Raw genomic sequence first — 20,817 nt, 5'->3', positions numbered from 1 at the left:
CACATATGGACCTAACACATATACAAAAAAAACGGTTTTGTGTGGAAGGGCACCTTTAAATATTGTATACAATACAATTCTTCTCCCTCTTCACCTTTTGGCCATTTTGTCCTCTGATAAAGAAACTCCGAAGCCTCTTAAAAGCTCTTTAAGGGTGAAGATGTTTTATAAATAACTTCTATCATTACTTCTCTCTAATTTTATGGGGAAATGGCCAAATTTCTAAGAACATTTTACTGGAAGTAATCTATAGTATACCAGAACATTGTTGAATTCTCAATGCTGATTGGTTGGAAAATGTTCTGGCCTGAAATTCAAATTGTGATGTTTTCATACTTTTTAGTATAGAAGTTGTGTTAGAACGTGTAAGAACGTCCAGTGTAAGAACGTGAAGATTCGTGTTTGACGTTTGCTATGCGAAGCAGAAACCACGCAAACGAACAAAACGGCATCTTAGCTCCAAAATTAGCTTTTTTATTTAGGTGTTTGGGGGTGAATAATTGAAATTCCAGTACATAAGATTATCCACAAAGCGTGTGTCAGAAACCTTTCCTGCTATTAAAGCTAAGTCGATCATTAAAACCATCAACACCCCCACTGCTCTTTCCTAACTCCACCCCCTTCCGCCCCTCCAACCTCACCATCACCTTCATCCCTTTTTGGTACAAATTCAACACTTGTGCTGATAATGTTACTCCTTCTTTCTTTTTTTTTAATTACTTTTTTTTTGTTGAGTAACTTTCTTTACCATTTATTTTTAATTTTTTTGTTTTTTATTGTTTTTTTTCTTACAAAAAAAAAAAATCGTACCTTCCACATATCTTGCATCAGCTGAAATTGTTTTTCGAACTCCGTACATAAATTTCGAATTTTTTATTTTATTTATTTTTTTTTTGCTTTCATTGTTGTGAAAACATAAAAACATGCAAAAAAAAAAAAAAAAAAAAAAAAATGGCGCAGCCCGATTAAGTTTTTTTCTTCTATTTTTACATTTACAAGATTGAAACGGTTTTTGCACTTATTTATCGACTACATTAAAAGTAAAAGAAGAAAAAAAAGAAATATGTACACACATTTTTACAGTAGAGTAAAAACTGAGGGCATCAGATGGCAGCTAAGGCAAATGAAGTGTACATGAATGAGAGCAGAAAGAAAACAACTGTTTTTTTTTTTTGTTTGTTTGTTTTTTTTTTTCGTAAAATGTAATACAACTTCAGAAAGAAAAGTAAAACTTTTTCTTGAAAACTCCCGTCTGCAACCATCTGCGTTCATGACGTTCGACTTAAAATTGAAAAAAAAATCTAATTTTTTTTTTTTTAATCTGTACTGTACACTGTTTTTGCCAATTGTTAAATAACTCTTCTGTTCTTTGTGGATGGTAAAACCAGGAAAAAGAAACGTCATGAAGCAAATCAGAAATTAACACATTTTTCTTGAAATCACTTCAAATGTCAGTACCATTAAAGCCTTGAACATACTACAAACTAAACTTTCAGATCCAAAAAAACCCCAAATGTACAAAAAGGCACGTTAAATCCCAGTGCTTCTGTACTGTAAAATTCAAGTCAGTGTAACTGAGCGTGTATCGTTGCCTACATTCCAAAAACAGTGACGTCATCTCTTCCCAATCTCCGCTTCTGCTCATCTCCAGATCATCTTCAGTGCCAAAAGCCTTCACAACAAGCATAAACCTACACTACAATACTGAGTCTAGGATTTTTTTATTTTGTCGATTTTTTTAATTTAGTCCCATTTTTTTTTTTTTAGTTTTTTTTTGCTTAAATCCGTATGTTCTCGTGGGGAAAATCGGTTGACAGAAGCTGTCCTCATAGATCAGTCAGAATGGGGGTGTGTGTAGAGAAAAGCCAGGCATGTGTGTGTTTTTTCTCCCTCGTTTTTCCTTTCCGTCTCACTCGTCTGAGCCTCCGTACATGTCGGCGAGTTTGCGGAATCGCGGTCCCCAGTCGTTGAGGTAATCGTAGTCCTGGTCTCCGCCGCTGCTGGATGAGCTGATAGAGCTGAGCGAGCCAGCCGTCGAACCGCTGCCCTCGTAATCGAACACCAGCAGCGAGTCGTACGGCGGAGCCGTCGGGTCGCTGTCGGCCGCTTTCAGGCCCTGCGCAGACAAAACAACAAAAAAATAAACAACTTTGACCCAAAACAAAAAATTACACATAAATAATGCATCTCTTCATTCCTCCTTGTAACTTTTTCACCTTAGGTCAGTTCCAAAAGTTCTTATATATAAGAATGGAGCTGATCATGGGGAATTGGATAGACTGTACATTTAAGCAGCAACCCAAACTGAACCAAGAATAAAATTATATGTTCTATAAATTATAAAAAAAAAAAAAAAAAACTTTGCTGAAGTTGAAGTCTGATGCAGAAAATCATCTAAATATTACATTAAAAAGAGGTTTTCAGTTATTCAGCTCGTTGCCTCGTTTCCTAGTTCCCTGTCCTTGTTGCCTCTGCTTGCTCTTCAGTGCTCTGTTTGTACATTGCCTAACCTGTGCCTGTTTACTGAGTCGAAATATTTCATAGCATTTTGGATTCGATTGCTTATCTTATCCCCCAATGCCTTGTTACGTGACAATTAACAATGCGTCATTCACCAAGAAATAGAAATATTATCCGTGACAAATAGCTGTAGTGGAAAAATAAGGAATACAACAATTCATTAAAAATATTCGCATAATAATAATAATAATAATAATAATAATAATAATAATAATAATAATAATAATAATAATAATTCAATCAATCTCATATTTCATAAAATCAATTTCATATTTTTTCACATATCGATGCTATTGGTCAGTCCCCACGTGGGTCTGTTATTTTTACAAGTTATTAACCAATCTAAAGTCTTGAAAATAGCTTAAGCGCAAATCTCATAACTCCATTGGACACTTCAACTGTCCACCTCTTCCTCACTCCGCGGGAGAGCTTCACGGCATATTTCTCCTCAAGAAGAGTCGCAACGAATCAACACGTCTTCTGAGGTAAATGTCTTCAAAACACTGGCCTCAAAGAAAAAAAAATCTTGATCCCCGCTAGTTCTGGTGCTCGTCTGAGGACAGGAACTTAGCGCAAGACAATCCACTGTAACGCGGACTAAACCCTGTGCACTGCAGATAAGATACGCCGTTTTTTTAATTTCCTGAAAAATAACGGTTTTGGAGATACGAGGATTCCGTCCGACAGCGACGATATATTTCATTTCTTAAAATCGTAAACATAACCTACAGTATAACACTATTAGCTGCACTTCTTGTGGAAGAGAGCAGGAAGTCATCGCTTCTTATTAAAGCGGAATCATAAAAACTCAAGTCAAGTCTCCTGTTTCTCCTTTAACTCCCTCTGATGTCATGATCCATTTGACAAATCCATGCGCAGACTTTTACCTTCCCTGTATAAAAACCTACAGAAAGTGTAATGTCATGAAAGTAAAGTTCGGCAGGAGTTAAAAGCTGATTGAGTCGTATTAAACATGATGGCTAAAGCTACCAAAAAAAAGAAAAGCTCCAGCTAAACAAGGTGTGTATTATTCAATAACCTTTAAAGGGTACAGTTCTAAAGGATTTAGTAATTGAATTGAAATAAGGTCTGCCGCTCGTCTACTCATTAGTGCTAAACAAACAGCTCAATATGGAGCACAATCTAGCAGATCAATCCAGTGATATTACGTGATGTGACCTCCAGAGCCTTAATATTGTCTCATTAGCTTGTTGTAAACAGTCAAGTTGCGAAACTGTGCGGAAAAAGCATTTTTTACCCACTTCCACTTTCCAGACTGAAAGGTCGAGACGCACATCTTTCTCAGCATGCGAATTAATAATGACCTGAGGTGAACTGTGGCTAGTACAGGATCCGGCTAACAAAAAAAAAATTAATAAATAAATAACCACCAAGATCATTGTCTGCTTTCACTACAGAGATGAAACCTCTTCCTGGACTAAGAAAAACTAACCAAGAGCAGTAGGTTCTCTCACCACTGAGGGCTAAATTTGTACCAAACAATCTCTAAGCTGCAACTAATTGGTTCTTTTGTGGTTGTGGCTGTTGGTGTTGTTGTTGTTTTGGTAGAGAAAAGCCAAGCTAGGTGCGAATTAAAGGGAAGGAGCGAAGTAAATCACACTGAATTGAGTAGTGGAGAAATTATTCTGACCCTTCTAAGGAAGAAAAAAACCCCACAAACTTGATAAAAACGAAATATAATACTCAGAAAATGATTCACAGAAATGTAGCTATGTTTCTCTACAGCTGTCCATTTTGACTGAGCCTGTACCCACTGTCACTTCCTGTAGCTTCCTGTTCCTGTCTGACAGGAATGACACTTGATGTGATCTCATTCTATGGTACAGCATTTGCCTCAAGAATCAAGATGTCGTATGGCGTAAGACACTTTTCTGCTTACCGCGATTGTAAAGGTTGATAATTTGAGTGACCTTATGTAACCTTCCAGACAGCTGGAACAAGTCTGGTCATTGACTATCTCTACCTCTTTCTTCAACAATAGAAGTGTTTATATAACCTCAAACTGTACAGACTGCATAAAAAAAAATATTACAAGTTGACTATTAACTTTTGACACCCATTGGTGTGAAACCCCTAAATGAATTCTGGTCCATAAAGTCCCCATCAGAAGTCCGACAATTGTCTGGCACTTAAGGTTTAAGGCAGATTCAAGATGGTGTGTCTACTAAACCTGACCACTCTTTTTTTATGCCAGGCCTCCGGACCAGGGAGGAGCAGCGGAATTAGAAAGGAGCCACCATGCAGGGCAGGTAATGAGAAAATCGGCAGCGAGACGTAGCAACTGGCAGACATTTCTCCATTCATCTCTGCCTCGCCACAAGAGCCAGAAAGTTAGAGTTATAGTCATAGAGAGAGAGAGAGAAAGTGAGGTTCTCGAGCAAAGTGCTCTACACTTCAAAGATGAAGGATAAGATAAATAAGCTCCCATATATCAAGCTGAGGCCGTCTCTACAAGCAGGGTGAAGAGAGTGGAGAAAATGAAACAAACTCTCCCTGTAGGGCCTTGAGAAAGAGTTTCTTTAAATAAAACAGCAAAGTGGTTTTCTTCGTCTGTTCATGAAGACTGAACAACGTGGCAGAGACTGAAATGTGCGCCACCGACTCGGAGACCCTCTGCTTTAAAAGACGTACAGTATAGAAAGTCGACCTTCTTACCTTAAAACACATTTAAAGGTAAGAAAGAGGCTAAAAGAAGTAAAGAGGACTCAGAGGCTGGTTCTGCTCTGCAAAATCCTTGGTACTGTAGTAAAAATGAAAAGAGGAAGGAGGCCATTAAAATAAGGCAAGTGTAGAAGAAGTAAATGTAAACCGTGTCTGTGAACTAGTCATAAAAGCAGAGAGGGGTGTATAAATACACTCTGCTCTCGCACCGCTCGGCTTCCGTTATTCTCGTAAAAAGAGAATGAGCTCCATTTTCTCAGGAAGACAAGATAGGATGTCAAGCTGGCTTTACAGGGTGCAGGTATTAACTTAATGTTACTGTCAGAGACAAAAGTAACATCGTAAAAGTATACTTTAGTTGTGAGACGAGATCGTTGGGATTACATTTTTTACGGCATTTGGCAGACGCCATTATCTGGGGCGACTTACATTTTATCTCATTTTATACGATTGAGCAATTGAGGGTTAAGGGCCTTACTCAGGGGCCCAGCAGTGGCAGCTTAGTGGATTTGGGATTTGAACTCACAACCATCCAATTGGTAGGCCAACACTTTTACCACATCCCCCAGGCACCTTCACGTATCATGGCTGGTCATTTGAAAAGCCTAGTTTGAGCACTTTACCAGACTACAGAGCAGGGGCGATTCTAGAATTTTCATTTTAGGGGGGGCTCAGCCCCCAGGGTAGGGTTGTATACTACTAACTTATTGCAATCCACTATTCCATTGTATTCCCTGTATTTCACTGTAAAAAAAAATGAAAAATTTAGATGTGACCAGTCACTAGAAAATTTTGAGTTGTGAATGAAGACAATGAAGACTTCCTGATTCATTACTCACTGTACAAACACACGTACACACGTTTCCAGTACAAACACAACATTTTACTGTTTGCATTTCTATGCTCACATAAAAACCTCAGATAAGGAACTTTTTTGACAAAATAAAATAAACATCAGAGAGTCTCTGATGTTCGCTCTGCTCGGCGTCCCTGCGGATTGAAAAATGTGCTGAATCCACGCAGACCCAGTTCAGGGGAGGAGCCGAAACATGACGCAGCTTGTCGCCGCTTCAAATGCGTTTTTAAAGGGGACTGAAGTGATCAACAAATAATTTAATATTTTTTTTAGGGGGGCTGGGCAGAAGTTTAGGGGGGCTAAAGCCCCCCTAAAAAGGGCCTAGTGACGCCCCTGCTACAGAGCAATAGGTAAAGGTTTGATTTGGTTTGCAAGTCTAGTCGTTTTTTTTTTTTTTTTATTATTATTAGACATGAAATCTGAGTCTATTTCACCTGGACACACTCTGAGGAAAGCGATTTCTACCCTCTTCAGCATACACAAGCATGAGAATGCCCATGATTGCCATGTGGCTTGAAGCCATCGTTTCCAATAAAAACATCCCAGTGCAGCCCATTTTACTCTCTTGGACTCCTGCCATTGATGACTGTGACCTCATTAAAATTCTTGTCTTATTAACTTAAGTATATGTACTTCCTGCTTGTTTAGAAACATTACATAGTGCAGTTATGAGCAGAGGAGATGGATCGAGCGGTCACACAGAATGTAAAATGTATTAAGTATGTATCTGTGTAAACGTACGCTTCAGTCATTTCCTAGCTTACTTTTCTGACCACAAACGTAAGCAAACTAGCATAGAGTACAGCTAGCATAGAAAGTCATTACTTATACTGTATGTCTTGACATAAAATATGTTTGAAAGAAGGATCCTGTGCTTGCAGTGTCATCAATTTAAAAAAGGCAAAAAAAAAAAAAAGCAAATTGCTTTGGTTTTTTTTTTTTTTTTTTGTTCAGGGAAAAAAAAAAAAACTGTGAATTCCTGGAAGGACTGATTCATTTATTTTTCTCATACGTTTCTATGTCATAGCTCTTGAACACACCCAATTTTGACCACGGTCCCACAAACACCAGCGTTAACCCACATCATACTACTTGTTTATGGTTCATGGGTCACATGGCTGTTTTGGACTCAGGTCTCTGACTCACATTATTTTTCGAAATAATAAGCGCCCATGAAATGAGCTGCAACCCTCAGTCTTGTACTTCCTCACAGGCAGTAATGACTCTTTATGGCTCTGAGCTGTGCTTTTTCTGGTTTTCAGTCCAAGTCATGTGTTTCCTGGTTCTGACCCCCGTCTTCTTGTTTTTATGAGTGTGAGTACAGACTGGCTCATACTCAGTTCCCTGCTATGAACCTCAACTATGATTCTTGGGAAAAAAAAAACTAAATAAAGAGAGTGCAATTATGGCAAAGTGCCTCTGGCTTCTGAGTGTTGAGTGACTCGATGTGGGGAAAAAAGCCCTCGGAATGATTGTATTGTGAGAAACAGTAAGTATTCAGTTTATTGTTAAAAAAAAAGAAAACGTCTCTTATATAACCTGAAAATGTGTGTATGTATGTGTGTGTTTATGTCTTGGTGAGGTACTCAGAAGGCTGGGAATACCTGACCTTGTGTTTTGATCTTGTGAGGACATCTTGCTGGTCCTCATTAACTTTTTTTGGTTACTGAACAAAAGAAGTAGTCGTGTTACCTCATTGATGAAGTCTCCGATATCTCCGGGGTGTGGCGCGGCCGATCTAACCGGATACTGAGGCTCGGGGTGCAGCGGCCTTTCATCCAGTCTGCGGATCCCGACAGGCTTTACACACTCCGGGTCCATGGTGTCCGGCTGCTGCAGCTGACTCAGATCATAATCCTAAATACACACACACACACACACACACATATAGTTAGTTTCTCTAGACTAATTGTTCTTCAAGCTCTAAACTCACTTTAATCCCATTAACATCGCCATGGCGATAGGATTAATCCATCTCAGAGTTCTTCTGAGGACCCAGGCATCGTGGGATAGCAAAGAACTTGAGCAGTAGGCTTTTCAGTGACTCAGCATGGTTTTACAAGAGGAGCTAAATTGAAAGTCAGGAGGCTTTTATGCTGAACAAAAAAGGAGGTAGTGTTGGTGCTTGAGTCCACACACACACACACAGTGTGTAAAGCTTGGAGCTGTACTGTATGTATTAAACACTATCATTATTAGAAGCACTCTTCTACACTGTCATTTCAGGTCCTCACTTGGTCTCACCCCAACCTTCTGACCCCTCACACCCCCGTCTTTGTTACAGGTCTGATCTCTCAGCTTGGATTGAACTACACACACCTACTCACAAACCTAAGCTTTAAACCCCACCCCCACGTCTGCAGTCTTGCACCAGCCAGCACCGGATTAGGAGCTAAGCTTCTCTGGATGTAAGATATCTCGAGATACAGCGTGTTCATTCCACTTCACTCTCACACACTTCCAGTTTAGGAACTGGGCTTTAATACAATCCAAAAGCTGCTCATCCACCCATCTACCCATCCCTCCATACATCCGTTATTCCAGATATCCATTCATCCATCTATTCATCTATCCAACCAGCCCTCCATCCATTTTACCATTTATCCATCTATGTATCTATCTATCCATCCAATCCGTCAAATCACCGATTAACCAGTGAACATTCCACCAATTACAGCATCCATCCATCTATACATCTGTCCATCTATCTATCTTTCTATTCAAGTACCAGTCTGTCCATCAATCGATCACAGCATCCATCCATCCATCCATCCATGCATTATAGCATCTATTAATCAATCTATTTAACCACCTCTATCTATTCTGACATCTATTTATCCATCCATCCATCATTCCATCAAGACATCTGTGTATTTATCCATCCATCCCCACATCTATTAAGAAACCTATCTAGCTATTTATCCATCCGGACAACTATGTAACTATCCATCCATCCATCCTGACAAATATGTAACTACCCATCCATCCATCCATCCATCCATCCATCCATCCATTCATCTGTCCAGGCATCGATTCATCTATCCAACTATGCATCCATCCATCCAAAGTAATTTTCCAATCAAAATGTGGCTTTAAAATGATTCATTATTCTATTTATAATTCTACATTTTTTAAGCATGCTGCATGTTTAAAATCACTCCATATTTTAAAACCGTTTAATCTTCACTCCCCCACTTAGTATCAGCAAGCAGAGAGAGAGAGAGAGAGAGAGAGTAAGAGAGAGAGAGAGAGAAAGAGAGAGAAGATGTAATGCACTGCTGTCGCTGACAGGCACTGCAAATATTCTTAATTCTTTAGTTTCTACTCAGCTTTTGCTCGTGGTGGGTCTCATCAGCAAGAACGACGAGTCAGCATACAGAGAGGAGGTGCAACAGCTAACTGCCTGGTGTAGAGCCAATAACCTGTCTCTGAATGTTAATAAAACAAAAGAGATGGTTGTTGGCTTCAGGAGAGAGCACAGAGCGACCACTCTCCCCTGAACATTGATGGATCATCTGTAGAGATCGTCAAGTGCACCACATTTCTTGGTGTTCATCTAGCGGAGAACTTCACCTGGTCACTCAACACCAGCTCCATCACAAAGAAAGTCCAGCAGCGTCTCTACGTCTTATAAAAGCTGAGAAAGGCACATCTCCCTCCCCCCATCCTGACTACATTTTACAGAGGAAGCATTGAGAGCATCCTGAGCAGCTGCATCACTGTCTGGTTTGGGAACTGCACCGTCTCGGATCGCAAGACCCTGCAGCGTATAGTGAGGACAGTTGAGAAACTCGTTGGAGTCTCTTTCCCTCTATCATGGACATTTACACCACACGCTGCATCCGCAAAGCCAACAGCATTGTTGATGACCCCACACACCCTTCACACACACTCTTCACTCTTCCTCCTGCCTTCTGGAAAATGCTACCGAAGCATTCGGGCCCTCATGACCAGACTAACAGTGTAAGTTTCTTTCCACAAGCCATCAGACTCCTTAATAACTCAACTGTACTGAGCACAACACACACACATCGACTGTATGGACTGCACGGACATACACTAAATACACACACTTCCAATATATATCCTTCAGTCTGTTTACATGCTGTTTTATTTTAATTATTATTTTTTTTTTTTTGCTATTTGCACATTCTGTCTGACATTCCAGTTAATTGATTGCAGTTTTGCACAACCCTTCACCTGAGTATCTCAGGTAACTGCTGCTATAACACTGTGTTCATTCCAGTATTTCTGCACAACATACAGTATTTACACTAGTACAGTAGGTGCTGTTTCTGTCTATCGTCTCTGGTGTAATGTCTTTGTGTAATGTCTTGGAATTTTTTGTCTGCACTGTCTTTGTCCTGCATTGTCTTGTCTGTCTTGTTTGAGGGGATGTGGTAGCTCCACCAAGCTTGGTCCACCAAGCTGCCACTACTGGGCCCCTGAGCAAGGCCCTTAACCCTCAGTTGCTTAGGTGTATAAACTGAAATAAAAATGTAAGTCTCTCTGGATAAGAGTGTCTGCTAAATGCTGTAAATGTAAATACTTACTAAGTCCTTAGCTCTGTCTTTGTTTTATGTAGCACCCATGTTCCTGGAGAAACGTTGTCTCATTTCACTGTGTACTGTAACAGCTATATATGGTTGAAATGACAATAAAACTCTTGACTCTTGACTTGACTCTAGTGCACACGTGCACACACACACACACACACACACACCTTCCTGCTCGAGAAGTTTCTCTCTATACCTCAGAAAATGTACAGCCACTAAATTCATTCAATCTGTAGGAAATATTGTAATGTTTGCTATTGCTTTGTTTTATTTGCTTACTCCTGAAATCACTCACTGCACCTGAAGTGTGTGTGTGTGTGTGTGTGTGTGTGTGCATGTGTGTGTGTGTGTGTTTACCTGGTCCTCCTCTCCACCTCCTTCCTCATCGTATTTAAGGATGTTGTCTCTGACGTCATCCTCGGGGTCGATCAGCAACTGTTTGGCTTGACGCTCTTTATCCTTCCTCTTCATCCACATCACAAACAACAGGACCAGGACTAGACAGAGAGAGAGAGAGAGAGAGAGAGAGAGAGAGAGAGAGAAGTGAGAAGAGAAAGATTTGATGAAACGTTTTGTAAACAGTAATATAATACTGTCAGTTTAGACGTACATAAAAACTGCATTCTTGGATTTCAATGTTTACATTCAGCTAAATTTTCAGCGGATTAGATTTACATTAAACAGCAAGTTAACAAGTAAAAGCCTCGGATAAAGTAAAGAGAAAGCCATGGATTCCACATTCACTACTAGGTATTGGTTTCTTTATTAAGAAAAAAAAAGTATAAATAGTTTTACCGGTTTGTTCTAAAAGGTATCGCAATTTTAATAAACATATTATTTGTCTGATTATTTGTTATAAATACTTTCTTGTATTTATTACATTATAATTAATGCAGGTTTTTATCCCAGGTTAAAACTTACACATACTTTTTGTTAGTATTATGACATCATAAACTATCAGAGCCAATCAGGTTCCACTATGCAAATACAGGCATTTTGTTTTTAAAAGAAGGAGTGAAGAAAGAGGTTGTAATGTGGGCCAAAAATGCCAGCTTTCTATCCGTGTTGTGTTTTTCCACTCACTGAGGAGGATGATGATGCAGAGTAGGATGGCGATGATGGCTCCCGTTCCCAGTCCTGCGGCCGCGAGGAACTCCTGATCCGTGCAGTCGCCGTTCTGATCACACTGACACACCTTCACACGAAGGTAGGACGTGTTGGACATGGGCAGGTTGCCGGAGTCGGTGATGGAGATCGGGATCTCGTAGATGCCTCTTTCTAGGAAACCGATCTTCAGTCTCAGCTGGGCGTAGTCCCCTGAAACCATGGAAACAATGTCATTTACCAACAAGGCAAATAATTATTCTATACATGGACACAAGAAATGAATAAGTGACACAAGAGACTTCAGACTGGCTTGTTTGAGCTGAGGATAATAATAATAATAATAATAATAATAATAATAATAATAATAATAATAATAATAATAATACATATTAAAAATATTTATATATTCTATATTATATGTACATATGTCTTGTCATCAACCTTTTAAGGAAAACTTTCTTACAAAACACTGGCACTGGAGACTTCTATAAAGGTTACGTAAACATAATTGCATATGTTTTTTCACTGTTAAACATTTTTTGTTTGTTTGTTTGTTTGTTTATTATTTTGTTTGTTTGGCACTTTGAAAGAGCTATTAAATGAAACAGACAAACAAAAACAAACATTTTAGCAAAACAAACAAACAAAAAAAAATCAAACATAAACACAACTTATTAAAACATATCTTAGGAAAACAAACAAAACATTACAACAAGATTATTGCAAAAACAAACAAACAGACACAAAAAGATACATCAAAGTTATGAAAAACAAACAAGCAAAAAAAATAAAATAGAAACTAATCACAACAAGGGGGGCACGGTGGCTTAGTGGTTAGCACGTTCGCCTCACACCTCCAGTGTTGGGGGTTCGATTCCCGCCTCCACCTTGTGTGTGTGGAGTTTGCATGTTCTCCCCGTGCCTCGGGGGTTTCCTCCGGGTACTCCGGTTTCCTCCCCCGGTCCAAAGACATGCATGGTAGGTTGATTGGCATCTCTGGAAAATTGTCCGTAGTGTGTGATTGTGTGAGTGAATGAGAGTGTGTGTGTGTGTGTGTGTGTGTGCCCTGTGATGGGTTGGCACTCCGTCCAGGGTGTATCCTGCCTTGATGCCCGATGACGCCTGAGATAGGCACAGGCTCCCCGTGACCCGAGGTAGTTCGGATAAGCGGTAGAAGATGAATGAGTGAATGAATAATCACAACAAATGCATCGACTGCTATTTTAATCAGCGGTGCTCTCTCTCACTCTCTCTCTCTCTCTCTCTCTCTCTCTCTGTCATTATATATACTGTATATTTACATATCTGCCCATTCTCTACTTCCTATAGAGACAATAAAGAAAGAAAGAAACCAACCCATTTCCAGCCATTACTTTCCTACAGGAAGTCATTGTGCTTTAATGAATAATAGAGTAACTGATGAGTAATGAGACTGAAGCGGTGTGATGGTTTAATGTCGGAGCAGAAGCCCCTAAACGTGGAGGAATACATGTGTATTGTGTAAAGGATGGAGGCGGTCGGATTTGACGCCAAGCTGTTTTATCCCTGAGCTGCATTATTGGGAGATATTCAGTGGATTAATAAGCTGCAAATCTAAATCCTTTGCCTCACTCAAAGCTGCAGAAATGTCAGCGTTTGATGGGAAATCAGTAAAATCTGTTTTTTAGACACAACACAGAGAAGTCATGAGAAAAAGGAAAGGGCTTTGTGCACTTTGACCAGCTTCTGAATTAGTATTTGTCCAGTCTGTTCTCTTGTGTGGCACCGAGCGTCTGTCTCTGTGTTCTGTTCTCCACTCGGGCCATCTGTCCTCGTTAGGCTGAGAGCAGCTTTCCAAAAACAAAAAACCACACACACTGCGGCGTTCACATCGTATTTCATAATGAATGGAATGCTGCTCTCCCAAACACGTCACCTTCTTAGATGACTGTAGGAAACTAGTTTGAATTGGTGAAGTGTTGAGTCAAATTCATAACCTAGAAATACTTTTTCACCTCATTTTATAATTTATTTCACACTTTATCTTCTTCCTCTTCTTCCTCATTTTCATCTTCTTCTTTTCATTATTATTATTATTGTTGTTATTATTATTATTATTATTATTATTATTATTATTAAATGCTACTCCAAAGACTCTTAAATATATTGTAGCTACAATTTTTTCTCACCCGATTTTTGTTCTTTTATTTATTTATTATTTTAGTGTTTTTCCAGTATTTAAATATGCTTTTAAATGTACACAAGATGTTTTCTTTTTCTTCTTCTTAATAAGAATAAAATTAATAATAATAATAATAATAATAATAATAATAATAATAATAATAATAATAATAATACATATTAAAAATCATATTTATATTTTAGATTGTAAAAAGATAGTTTTAAATAGATAAACAATAAACAATAATGTTAATATTGAAATATTTTATTATTTTATTGTAAAATGTATTAGTTATTAATTCATTATTTCTATTTTAAAACATAAAAAAATAAGAAAAAATAAATATTACTATGTGAATATATATATACATATATATAGATATATACATATATATATAGAGAGAGAGAGAGAGAGAGAGAGAGAGAGAGAGAGTGAGAGAGAGAGAGAGAGAGAGAGAGAGAGAGAGCCTACTTTTTGCTTCTTATTCATTTCTTATAGTTTTATTGCTATTGTATTCCTGTTCTTTTTTTTTGTAGCTAGAGAAAGGTGTAGCAGTACTTACAGTAAAATTTGTTCTTTAATTCTAGTTTGTATGCTTACTGTGCGCATGAACTCAAATAGGTTTTTGTGTGTGTTGCTCACCATTGAGGCGTGTAAGAGTCCAGTTCCTCCTGATGTCACTGGGCCGAGGAGGCAGCTCGAAGGCGAAGGGTCCGGCGTTGGGATTCAGGTCTCCATCCAGAGCTGTGATGTTGATGCCGTTGTTTTCAGGTTTCTCGCACATCTCGACCTCGTGAGGAAACACCTGAGGAGCGTTATCGTTAATGTCACGCAGCAGGATCTGCAGAGTCCCGGTCCCACTGGCCAGAGGAATGCCTGCACAGACACACAAATGAAAAGACACACATAAATGTATAAGTAAACAAGCCTGTACGAAACGAGCTAACCGGCCTCCAGTCAGCTCATAACAGCTGGAACTGTCTGTTGCTGTGCGTTCCTCGTGGTCTCGCTTTCATAACCGTGTGCAATTTGCTAAACTCATTTTCTCGATCCGGTTCTCCGGTCACGGCGGCGCAGAGAGGATATCTGACTGCTTCTCACATCATCCTTCTTATGTACAGTGTGTATGGTCTATAGTGCCTCTGGTGATACATACTGCATATTAAAGCAGCCTGGGAACTTTAGCTGTGAGTAAGAAGCTTTTGCTATTTAGGCCACAGAGAAAGCCACAGTGCCTGGCCAACACTGCACCATCTATAACCACAAATCTTTTTACTGGAAGAGGCTTTGTCATTACTGGCCTCAACTCGGCTCCCAATGCTGCCAGAGAACCGAACAGCCCTTGTTTACAAAGTGAGCCATTCGTTTGTATTCCTGACTGAATTTAATAAACGGCTGGAGAGTTAAACTCGTTTGCCTCGTTTAACACCGAGGGTGATTTTGGATACATTACTGCACTTAAGCAATGAAAAATCCCAGCACCCAAAATCAAAACGTTTATAGCTTAGTTTTTTTAAATAGCAATGATCCTTGGATAAACAATGAACCGTCTTATATTGTAATTGAAATGCGTCCCCACTCCAAAAACTTGTGTGCCAAATCAGCAACTGTGCTCTTATAACAGCATGGAAATGAGGTCATGAGTGCAGAAATAGAGAGCTTGCCCAAAGCTGTGTCTCTTCACACAGAGGTCACGCTAACTCATCAGCGGCATCGGCAGCGTTTACCCGCATCTGCGTCACTAAAAAAAAAACACAAATCCACGGGGTGCTTGCTCACGCTTTCACCTTGCTTAAGGTGTCTCTGTTGCTGGCTGATGCTAAATATGGCACTGCACTCACACCTCCTAGGTGAGAAACCTGAGAACTCCTCTTGTGCATAGAGGAGAAGAGCGTATTAGCGTGAGCAATATGTCTGGGCTCAGCATTGCCCTTGTTTTTTTTTTTCACCACAGATAAACATTTCACCTGGGAAAAAAAAGCCATGAGTCATGAGAGAGAGTCGTGCGAGATAAAATAATTACACATAGCGGTTGGGATGAGTGTGGCGAAAGTGGTCTGAGCTAAACTGACAGAGATGCTGAATCATCCGTCAATGAGGAAACGGGAGGAAGAGGAAGAGAAGGGGTCTTAAAAAGAGCCTGATCAAATCCAAACAATGTTTAAACCATATATTTTTATGTTTTAGTCATTTAAAAGACTTTGTTATTCTGTTAGTCTCTACTTAAAAATACAGTGACCTACAGTGACGATATCTACGTTAAACTCTATGTGCGGGTTTGGGTAAAGAAAAGAAAAAAAAATTAGAGATGCAAGAAAAATGTTTTGGGAATCAAACGTTTACTTTTAATTGATCAACAAATATACATATAAATAATACTGTTATATTTTTGTTGTCATAATTATTTATTGTCTGCTCTTGTTTTGAAGTGATGTTATGTTTAATATATGGTTGTTTTCCAAATCAAATATATATATATATATATATATATATATATATATATATATATATATATATATATATATATATATATATATATGTTATATTATATCATAAATATATATATTAAACATAACATCACTTCAAAACATAATTGTTATAAACAATTATTGTCTATATAATAATTATTATTCACTTCTTGTTTTGTTTTTACTGAGCATAAACTTATAAAACTCACCGTTATCGGTGGCGAGGAACGTGGCGTTGTACAGGTTATTCTGAACATATGGAGACTCTCGGTCCAGAACAGCAATGGTGGTGATGCGTCCGTTGCTTGGGTCGATCCTCAGCCAATCAGCCGGGTCTGAGAGTTTCGAGTATCTGAAAAAAGAATGTTAAGTTGTATAATAGCTTGTATAATTCCATGCAAGATTAAATATGCCCAACAAACAAAGATTAACATACAAACCGTCACATACAAATTTGCAAGTTTAACCAACAAATGAATCATTTCTACATACACCAAACAACTTTCCATCTCCATTTCCAAACACATTATAAATTTCCAAAACAAATAGAGATTTTCCACCTCGACCAACAAATGAATAACTTCTACTTCCAACAAACAAATGAAGAATTCCCAACAACATAAAAATGTCCAAATAGAATCAACAAATTAATCATTTCCAAGTACAACCAGGTAAATAAAAGCTAGCTATGTTTAGTCAACTAATGAATATTTTCCACATACACCAAACAACTTTCCATCTCCAACAAACAAATTATAAATTTACAACAAACAAATTAAATATGTCCACTCCCAAGCAACAAATTAATTTTTTTTTTTGTAAAGACGGGAAGTAATCGTGCTCTCTTAGACAGAAAACTATTCTCGAGGGTTCTTTGTTAATGTAGCATTCGGTGTGTAATCGATTCTACTTGAAACTTTTAAGGATTATTTCAGAAAAGCAAAACAAAGGACCTTTGAGGATAATGAAGAGAATGAAATTTCTAACAGCGTTTAAATGAATGCTTTTCCATTAGGCTGTAAATTTGAATTTATTATGTTTGAGTATTAAGTAGTTAACTGATGTATGTGATATTGGCATCTTCGCTGCAAAAACCGGTGGGTTTTATAAGTTTCATGATCCCCTTTAAAAGATCCCCTTTGATCCCCTTTAAGATTTGAACATTCATTCATTCATTCATCTTCTACCGCTTATCCGAACTACCTCGGGTCACGGGGAGCCTGTGCGTCATCGGGCATCAAGGCAGGCGTCATCTCAGGCGTCATCGGGCATCAAGGCAGGATACACCCTGGACGGAGTGCCAACCCATCGCAGGGCACACACACACACACTCATTCACTCACGCAATCACACACTACGGACAATTTTCCAGAGATGCCAATCAACCTACCATGCATGTCTTTGGACCGGGGGAGGAAACCGGAGTACCCGGAGGAAACCCCTGAGGCACGGGGAGAATATGCAAACTCCACACACACAAGGTGGAGGTGGGAATCGAACCCCCAACCCTGTAGGTTTGAGGCGAACGTGATAACCACTAAGCCACCCTGCCCCCCAGATTTGTACAATTTAACAGAAATTGTAAATTTATATATATTGAGATTACTATATTGGAAGCAATTGTACCTGATGGTCTGCTGCATAAAACGGTCCGGATCCTGCGCTACAAACGTGGTGAGCGCTGACTCAGCTGGCATGCCCTCATCCAGCCTGATGAGCCTAGGATTGGGATCGAAGTAAGGGCTCTCGTTGACGTCGATGACACGGACGGAGACGGTGGCGGTGGACTGGCGTGGAAGGTGGATGCCTCGCTCTAGAGAGATCTCGTTCATCACCACTACGGTGAGCACAAACGTCCGGGTTGTCTCGTAGTCAATGGGCTGTTTGGGAAAGAGGGAACAGATATTAATTTTTAGACAACATTTTTTTTACTGTTTTTTCAAGGTAAGAATGCAAGTGACTTTACAAGGCAAATCTGGACAGTGAAATGTCTATAGATGTGAATCCAAACAAGGTCAGTCTATACCAGCAATTTTTTGAAAGAAGAACCACAGCAATAAGTTAGAAATGCATTCTGGATTGTTCATCTAACCTTGATGACGGTGACCAGTCCCTCATTGGTGGTGGGGTCAGTGGGGACAGAGAAGCGACCAGTGGGATCTCCAGCTGTGATCTTATACACCGCATTCCATGCAGGAGTGTTGGGCTGGTCTTTATCCGCCACAGTCAGATTGGCCACAATCACATTCACACGGTTTTCCGGCACCTCGCCGAAGAACTGTAAAAAACATGAAAATGCAGAAAATTTTGGAAGGAGCTTATCCGAGGTACACTGGGTCCAAGGATGATTGGGATACACTGTGATTGGGATGCCAGGTCATCCCATAATCAACACTTTCTCGCACTCGTTTACTCCCAGGGGTCATTTCAGAGGCACCAATTCGCCTCCGACCAAGGTTTTAGGAGACGGGAGGAACCTAGTGAACCTAAAAGAAGTCTTATTGCGCAGACAATGAGACGATTTCAGGATCAAATCGCAGACCCTGAAGGAACTTTACCTGCTGCCCTGAGACAGTAATGAACGAACAATAAAATTTACCATTGCTTCCATTTTCCCACTTCATAATCACTTCCCAACATCTCATATGCGCTTTACAAACGAGAATTTAATCTACATGATGAAACCCAATGATGTTATCGTGCTGAAATACTTCCCCTGCATGCTACTGAATGTGAGATACTCTGCAGGTAATCGAATCAGACACGTTTGGAAAACGTGATTTGCGTTATTCTGAGTGAGTAAGTGAGAGCGTGCGAGAGAGAGAGAGAGAGAGAGAGAGAGAGAGAGAGAGAGAGAGACTGATGGAAGAGAAGTCAGCCTGACAGCTTTTTTGCGGGACGAGTTGCTCCAAGGCGGCGAGACGGCCCTTAATACCTCCACTGATTAAACAAAACCCAGAGGTACTGTTTTTGAAGTCCTCATTAATATCTAAAAAACTGGCTGTCAAATACAACCAGCTTCTTCTTCAAATATACCTGGCTGTTGTACAGCTTTAGAAAAAAATAATAAGCAACATCCTTCCCTTCTTCCTTCCAACACTTTTCCCGGTTCCAATAAACACACTTTTGCTTATTTTGTGTAACAAGCAGATATTAAACAGAGCGACTTCCTAATAATGTCCCTGTCTTACAGAGACAAACATGAGAGAGGGACACAGGATAGAAGAAAGTAGTAGAAAGAAACAAGGCGTATATATTTTGCAAAAACATATTCATGTGCAAAAGTTTGTGCCCCCACACCGTTTCTGGGTAACTGATTAAACTCAATTGATTGTCCATATTTAATCATTGTTTATTTTAGATGAAATGAACATGGGGTACAAAAGGAAGTGAAAACAGAAAAGTCTTCACTCTACAAACCTGGAAGTTTGAAGTAAGTGATGTGTAAAGTGAGAAATTCAAAATACAGAATAACAGGTTGAATATTATGTTCAAGGCACCTGAATAATCGTTTATCATTAGATTACATTCCTAATGGAAAATGCTTTTGAACTGATATCGCTATTTAACTACTTACTTACGCTGCTGTGTCAAATTGACTTTCCTGTACAAGGGATTAACAAAAGGAAAGTCTCATTTCTCAACTTATAAACAAAATTAAACACTTAGGCACTGTCCTTATGCTCGCAACAGTATGCATGCAGAATGTCAGTCACTTGCAATGTACTAACACCGTCCTGACATTATGTCCCCGTACCGCATCGGGCATTTGCATCATTCCATGTAAAATATGTAATGACATATAAGAATAAAATATTTAAATATAAGTGCGTTTAACTTACAGCATCGTTGGTGAATTCAGGAGGATTGTCGTTGATGTCGGTCACCCTGATGACGGCTGTAGCGGTGTTGGAAAGGCCGTACATCGGGTTCCCTTCCATATCGGTGGCCTGGATGATCAGCGTGTACTGAGGAACTTTCTGGAAGGAGAAACGAAACAATCAGGCTAAGATTATCCGGAAATCTCGACAGTTGATACTGAAAAAGAAAACAAATAAAACTAAAAAGAGACAATTTTGCCCCCTCGGTTTTAAGATGTACTGTATATTTCAGCAGGTTTTCATCTTGACTAAGTCGTGTCATGTAAAAAGACAGTTTAACAAACAAGTCAGCCTACATAAATATGTCTAAAACCTTCCTAGCTAAGTGATTTCCTCACTTCACTGCGAATGTTATGGTTTGATTAAGTTGCTGGAAATGGATATTATACCTTCCCAGTTCAATTTGTAATCAGACCCCAGCTTTCAATATGTCTGCAATGCTCCTGCACTGCGGAAAGGGATCGCTTTTTTTTTTTTTTTTTCAGATATTATAAAGCTGTTTTAAAATGTACTTGTGGTTAGAGGGGAAAAAAAGACAAGACTGTTCAGGAACGTTAGACCAAACTGTACATGTCAAAATTTTCAA

At 39.2% G+C, this 20,817-nt stretch overlaps 1 protein-coding gene across 1 annotated transcript in view; it reads right to left on the bottom strand.

Annotated features, from left to right (window-relative positions):
* Positions 1-448: 448 nt before the first annotated feature.
* LOC132848956 (cadherin-2-like) overlaps positions 449-20,817 on the bottom strand; it is a 96,591-nt gene continuing 76,222 nt past the window's right edge. Inside the window, exons 8-16 of the mRNA XM_060875067.1 lie at positions 20,193-20,330; positions 18,443-18,628; positions 17,977-18,230; positions 16,560-16,702; positions 14,525-14,758; positions 11,698-11,931; positions 10,972-11,111; positions 7,751-7,915; positions 449-2,116 (exon numbers count right to left, since the gene is read on the bottom strand). Of these exons, the coding sequence (XP_060731050.1) occupies positions 1,910-2,116; positions 7,751-7,915; positions 10,972-11,111; positions 11,698-11,931; positions 14,525-14,758; positions 16,560-16,702; positions 17,977-18,230; positions 18,443-18,628; positions 20,193-20,330 (1,701 nt within the window). The 3' untranslated portion in view covers positions 449-1,909. The remainder of the gene's footprint in view (positions 2,117-7,750; positions 7,916-10,971; positions 11,112-11,697; positions 11,932-14,524; positions 14,759-16,559; positions 16,703-17,976; positions 18,231-18,442; positions 18,629-20,192; positions 20,331-20,817) is intronic.

Source organism: Tachysurus vachellii, chromosome 7 (assembly GCF_030014155.1).
Source record: "Tachysurus vachellii isolate PV-2020 chromosome 7, HZAU_Pvac_v1, whole genome shotgun sequence".
Taxonomy (NCBI): domain Eukaryota; kingdom Metazoa; phylum Chordata; class Actinopteri; order Siluriformes; family Bagridae; genus Tachysurus; species Tachysurus vachellii.
Note: the sequence above shows the minus strand (reverse complement) of the source record. Positions and strands in the feature narration are given on the sequence as shown.